Here is a 6,259-nt window from a genome sequence, read left to right on the forward strand (position 1 = left end):
TTAAAATATTAATTAAATTGTGCATCTGTAATTTAATCTCAACCATCTATTTTTTCTAGATGATTGGTTTAGATTAGGTTCCTAGTTCTCATCTTAAGGGGGGTTTCTATTTTAACCCCACCCTATATATATATATATATATATATATATATATATATAGGGTGGGGTTAATATAAAAACCCCTCTTAAGATGACAACTAGGAACCAATTTAAAGCCATTGATTTAAATAAAATAGAGGGTTGAGATTAAACTACAGATGCACAATTTCGATTGCATAGATGCACAGTTTCAATTGCATAGATGCATAATTTCGATTTGCTTGAGTATTTTGCATTGTTGGTTTCAATTGCATAAATTGCATATTTTTTAAGTGCACAATAAAATATAATAGATGCACAGTTTCTTTTGTTGACTAAATCCTAACCATTAGATCTAATATTTAAAAGGTCAAGATTAGGTTCCTAGTTCTCATTTTAACAGAGGTTTTTATTAGAACCTCTTCATATATATATATATATATATATATATATATAGTACTGTGTATATTTCAGTAGAAATTTTGTATAAGTTATTTAATATAATGTGTATATATTATATCATCTTTTATTTTGTCATGTATGAACGAAATTAAAATTCAGGGAAAATTCCGGAATGAGCTAAAGTTTATGTATTTATATTGCAACTTTATATAGTTGAAAAAATAGCAAAATTCACTAATAGTTCATGGATTTACAGTCAATTAACGTCTCAAAAAAATATATTATGAAATGCAAATCAGTAAAAAGTAATTAAAAGTTCCAAAAATCCATTCAAAACTACTAGAAAATTTGAAAGAAAAATATCTAGATATTTTGGTGGAAATTTTTTAAATAGATAATAATAATCGTTAGTTAAAAAAGTTTTGTCAAGATCTTGGTCATTCATTTTATATGCCTCCAATTATAAGATGATTTTATCTTCATTTTAATGCTATTATCTTTAATAGAGTTATTTTAGATAATACTATAAGTAACTTATAGAATTTTATTTTCTAAATATAATATTCTAAAAAATATAATTTTGTTTGCCGTGCATCGCACGCGAGTAATACTAGTTATGTATAGAAAAAGAGATTAAGAGATTTTAGATAACATGTCGATGATTTTGCAAGTAAAATTTTTTACTAGATAAAGTCATTTTTTATAAGTAATGGAAACTTTTATTTTTTAATATATTGATGCGCTAATATATTGAGGGCCCATTTCTATAATTTCGCCCAGGGCCTCATTATTCTCAGGACCGACCCTGCTTATCTGGATACACCCCCGAGGATTACTTCCGTTTAGCTATCAGGCACTATACCGTATTGGGGTTACATGCCTGTGGTTTTACATCTGGTTCATATGATGATGTAGGTATTGTAGCAATGAGTCTACAGCAGACCGTCGGCATGCAGGTTGGCATTAGGACCAGGCTTGGTGGCATTATGATCAGCACTGGTATGACCAGCACTGGTCGGATGATATATCCTTTCTGCATGCATGAGCTCCGGATCCTGATTGACCGTTTTGATAGAGTGATGCATCATCACCCTCTGTATGGAGGCTCACTTCAAGGATATCATCCTAGCACCTGGAATTTCACGCCTCACATTTATTTTTTGTGATGTACTCCCTCCGTCCCGGCCAAGACGCTACATTTACTTTTCAGCATGGGATTTAAGGAGTTGTAGATTAATGTTTAAAGTGTGTAATAATAAAGTGATAAAGTATGAGAGATAAAGTAATAAAATGATAAAGTAAGAAAGAGAAGGTAATAAAGTGATAAAGTAGGAGAGAGAATGTAATAAAGAAATACTTAATTAGTGTTAATTAAGTGTTTAAAATTCCTTACTTTTGCCAAATATAGAAATGTAGCATCGTTGTTGGGACGGCCCGAAAAGGAATATGTAGCATCTTGGGCGGGACGGAGGTAGTATTTGATATACATTTATTTTTGACGTATAGATTTTTACAATCACCTCCCACATTTATTTTACAACAAAACTTAAATTTACTATTACCGAGAAATAATTAGTTTGCAATGATGTCCCATCTTTTAAATTTACTATTCTAAAGTGACTATTTTCAAAATACACTCTTTTTTAAATTTCATTTTTTTAATTTAAATTGTTCATAATTATACATTAATATTTTTAATTAACCTTTATTGATGAGGAGCAAAATACTCAGCAGCGCTGGACATCATTTTATTTATACTTATCCATTATGGTTATTATCCAATTAAGGCTTATAAATGCAGGAATATTAGCTTGGACCCACGTAGATCTTATGATCGAACCACGTAAAATCCGAGTGTTCTTATCGTTTTTAATTATATGGGAGATTTTTGTTTCATCATTTACTTAAGCAAAATGGCTATTTTATTATTTGCCTTTTTAAATAGTGTTATATAATAAAAATACATAAATATACTTATTATATGTGGGATAGAGTTAATATATTATAGGATTAAAAAAATTACTAGAAAAATCAAATCAATTTAATTAAAAAAGTATCGAATCTCCATGCAAAATTAAAATACCTTTTTCAAGAAGAGTGGCTTTTGAAAAACTAAATGAAGACGCAAGAAAAGTAGTTTTAAAAAAAAAGTGAAGAAGGGCTGAAGGGGGAGGGGGCGCACAGACGTTTGGAGGAAAGAGAGAGTTAATTTTTTTTCTTCGAAATTTTATACTACTCCCTTCGTCCCATTTGTATTGGCCCCTTACTTTTGGGCACGAGAATTAAGGAGTTGTAGATTAATGTTTTAAGTGTGTAGTAATAAAGTGATAAAGTATGAGAGAGAAGGTAATAAAGTGATAAAGTAGAAAAGAGAAGGTAATAAAGAGATAAAGTAAGAGAGGGAATGTAATAAGAGAGTGATTAATTTTTGACAAAAAAGGAAGGGGCCAATACAATTGGGATAACCCAAAATGGCAAGGGGGCCAATTTGTGGACGGAGGGAGTACTAAATTAAAGAAGGCAAAAACTTTTATTTATTTCTTCAATTTCAAATTTCCTGTTCTCTAATTGGGTGATGTGGGTGGTTTTGTGTATTCCCATGATGAATTAGGCTCTACACATCCTCAATTAAGAAATAGAGGCTTTAAAAACCGAATATCTAATTTTTGATCAAAACTACCAATTATAGTGAAATATCTCAAATATCGTTACAGATAAAAATAGAAGCATATGGCGTAGCAGAGTTGAGCGAATAACAAAATCAGCCCTGACCCTGAACGAAGTCAACAAATCAGCCCTTGAAGAAGGCAAATTAAGAAATCAGTCCTGAAGAAAGTAAAAATCAAGTTTGAAGAAGACAATTAGTTAGCAGATCCGAAGACATATATCAGACATGACAACCTTGAAAGAGAATCGTCAGCTTTGAAAGATAGAAAATACATGCAATCATAATTATTTAGATCAAGTACTCTTTATCAAGTACACATATCAGACATGACAACCTTGAAAGAGAATCGTCAGCTTTTAAAAAACAATAAATGCAGGTTTATAAATCAATATTTCAAAAAAACAATAAACCCAGGAGTAAATATTAATTTGGTAAAGCATTAGTATATATTTATCATTTTCAGGAGGTGATGGGATGAATTGTACATGGAGATTTTTATTTTTTGGGGTAGGGGAGCGGGCACACTTGGACATGATTTAAAAATCTTATCTTTCATAAATCTTTTGTAGATTGGGCGGTGTCGTGAATTTAATTCATGAGGGGCCTTAATAATTCACAGAAAATAATAAAATATTATTTGGGATAAAAGACCACGTGTTTAGAAAAAAACAAAGTATGGAAAATAATTTATTTGGTTGAGTTGTCATAAACTTATCGATCTATAAATAGCGTCGACCCATTTCAGGAAAGAAACACACAGAAGACGGTCCAGGGAAAGCTTTAAAGCAATAGTTATAGTATTTCTTCTTTTCTGTTTCGGTAATCTTCTCCCCACAATATCATTCTTTTTAAAGGGATAGTCTTTCATTTCATTATTGTTTTTGCATGTTCTTTTTAAAGAACAAATAAGTTTAAAGATCTCGTAATAATAAACTTGAATTTGAATTTTTTTTTTTGGGGGGGGGGGTCTCAATGCTATTTTATTTTGTTGCATGGTGATTTATAAACCTGAGTCAAATTTGGGAGTAACATTTTGAATTGAGGCTTACCAAATTAATAATTTTTTTAATGAGGTTGGAGAAAACATGGCGCTTCCATCGTTCATCGTGATGTCCGTGCCAATGTATTCTGGATACACTTATGTACGCCGCAACGACGACGGCTCCGCCGTGGTGGGGGAAGACAGCATGTTCAGCCCGCTGGTGAAGATCGAATTGGAGCGCGCCACAACCAATGATAAATACGTCCACATACGCTTCTGCTACAACAACAAATACTGGCAGAAGAGCGACGGCGACGACGGCATCGTGGCCCTATCGAGCAAGCCCGAGGAGGACACGACGAAGCCGTCGTGCACGCTCTTCGAGGTGGCCTTGCTGATGCCGACGTTGGGCAACTTCACCCACGTCCCGACCGGGCGGCGCGTGATGATGAACAACGCCACCAAGGCCCTCTACGTGGACAAGGCGGGCAGCGAGGGCGCGCTTCTCGGGTATATGGATTGGAGCACGCTGGTGAAATTGCCGACGCACGTGGCTTTCAAAGGGGACAACGAAAAGTATCTGCAGGCGTTCTACGACGACCACAACTACCTCAAGTTCAAATCGGACGATCCCAACTACTACCTGTGCAGCAACACGGTGTCGCTCATGAACGACGGCCACGTCCGGATCAAGAACGACCATTGGGGCATGTTCTGGCGGCGGAGCCCTAATTGGATTTGGGCGGATTCCACCGACCTCACGGCCAACAACAACGACACTCTCTTCTGGCCCGTCAAGATCGACGCCGACACCATCGCGCTCCGCAGCGCCGGCAACAACAGATTCTGCCAGCGCCTCACCACCGACGGGATGGAGAGTTGCCTCAACGCGGCGTCCTCCACCATGGCCAAGGAGGCCAGACTTCAAGTGCAGGAGCTCGTGGAGGCGCGGAGCATCAACAACGTCAGGTACCGGATGGAGGACGCCAGGATCTACGGGGAGACGCCGTACCTGGCCGGCACCAGCAGCGTCACCAACGACGGCGACGAGGAGAGCTCTCTCTCGGTGTCCATCACGTATACAGACGAGAAATCCTACTCCTTCAGCAGCAGCTTGGCGATAACGGCGGGGGTGACCACCAGCATCAAAACGGGTGTGCCCTTTATCGCGGAAGGGAAGGTTGAGATCAGTTTTCAGGTGGAGACGACGTTCGAGTGGAGCAAATCCACGACGACTACGACGTCGATTACGGCGACGGGGTCGGTTCCGGTGCCGCCGAGGAGCAAGGCTGTGGTGAGCTATGTGGGGACCAAGGGCACGTGCGATGTTCCCTTCTCCTACACGCAGCAGGACAGGAGCTCTACCGACGGAACAATCACTGATACTGATCAGATCGATGGGGTTTACAATGGCGTCAACTGTTACAACTTTAGTTTCATCGTCGAAAAAACTCAGCCTCTCGTCTAATCATCACATCCAACACAACATCCCAACACGCTTATTTTGAATACTACTATATTCCTTATTCAGCTTGTGTGCATGCTATAATCTATTGTGTACGTGAGAGAGGGTTTTTTTCATCAACTTCTTCAAGGTTGGTTTTTTCCCTCCTAATTGTGTTGTGTGTATGCTTTAACTTTTGAACAATAATTGTATGGCTTTTAACTTTAATTAATTGTATGCCTTTTTATTTTTATTTTTTTTACCTTATTAATTACTACCTTCGTCCTACAAAATTAGTCTTAATTATTATTCTATTTATAAGCTTTACGATATTGAGATACATGACTAACGCAACGCATCTGACCCAAATAAACATAATTATACTTAATAAATTTTAATTAAAAATAGGGATTTTGGCAAATAAAATCACGAACTATTTCGAGTTTGCAATTTTAACGTGACTTTTGAAGTATGGCGAATTAAATCAATACCTTTTCAATTTTTGCAATTTCGTTCCCCCAATTTTTTTGGATCGTCAGAATGTTGAATTGGAGCTTACGTGAATTAGTAAAGACGATGTCGTTTTTGTGAGGTCTAAATGACGTCGTTTCGTACAATTTCATTAAAAAAATTCTCCAAATTATAAAGAAATTGTATCATGTATTTGCACCATAATTTTCAATAT

General features: G+C 36.4%; 1 protein-coding gene across 1 annotated transcript; it reads left to right on the forward strand.

The window, feature by feature from the left end:
* The first annotated feature begins 3,845 nt into the window (after positions 1-3,845).
* On the forward strand, positions 3,846-5,827 carry LOC130992511 (uncharacterized). Its single transcript, XM_057917166.1, has 2 exons — positions 3,846-3,967; positions 4,222-5,827. The coding sequence occupies exon 2, from the start codon at positions 4,234-4,236 to the stop codon at positions 5,596-5,598; it is 1,365 nt and encodes a 454-aa protein (XP_057773149.1). The 5' UTR covers positions 3,846-3,967; positions 4,222-4,233; the 3' UTR covers positions 5,599-5,827.
* The last annotated feature ends 432 nt before the right edge of the window (positions 5,828-6,259 follow it).

The sequence above is a fragment of the Salvia miltiorrhiza genome, chromosome 7 (genome assembly GCF_028751815.1).
Source record: "Salvia miltiorrhiza cultivar Shanhuang (shh) chromosome 7, IMPLAD_Smil_shh, whole genome shotgun sequence".
Taxonomy (NCBI): Eukaryota; Viridiplantae; Streptophyta; class Magnoliopsida; order Lamiales; family Lamiaceae; genus Salvia; species Salvia miltiorrhiza.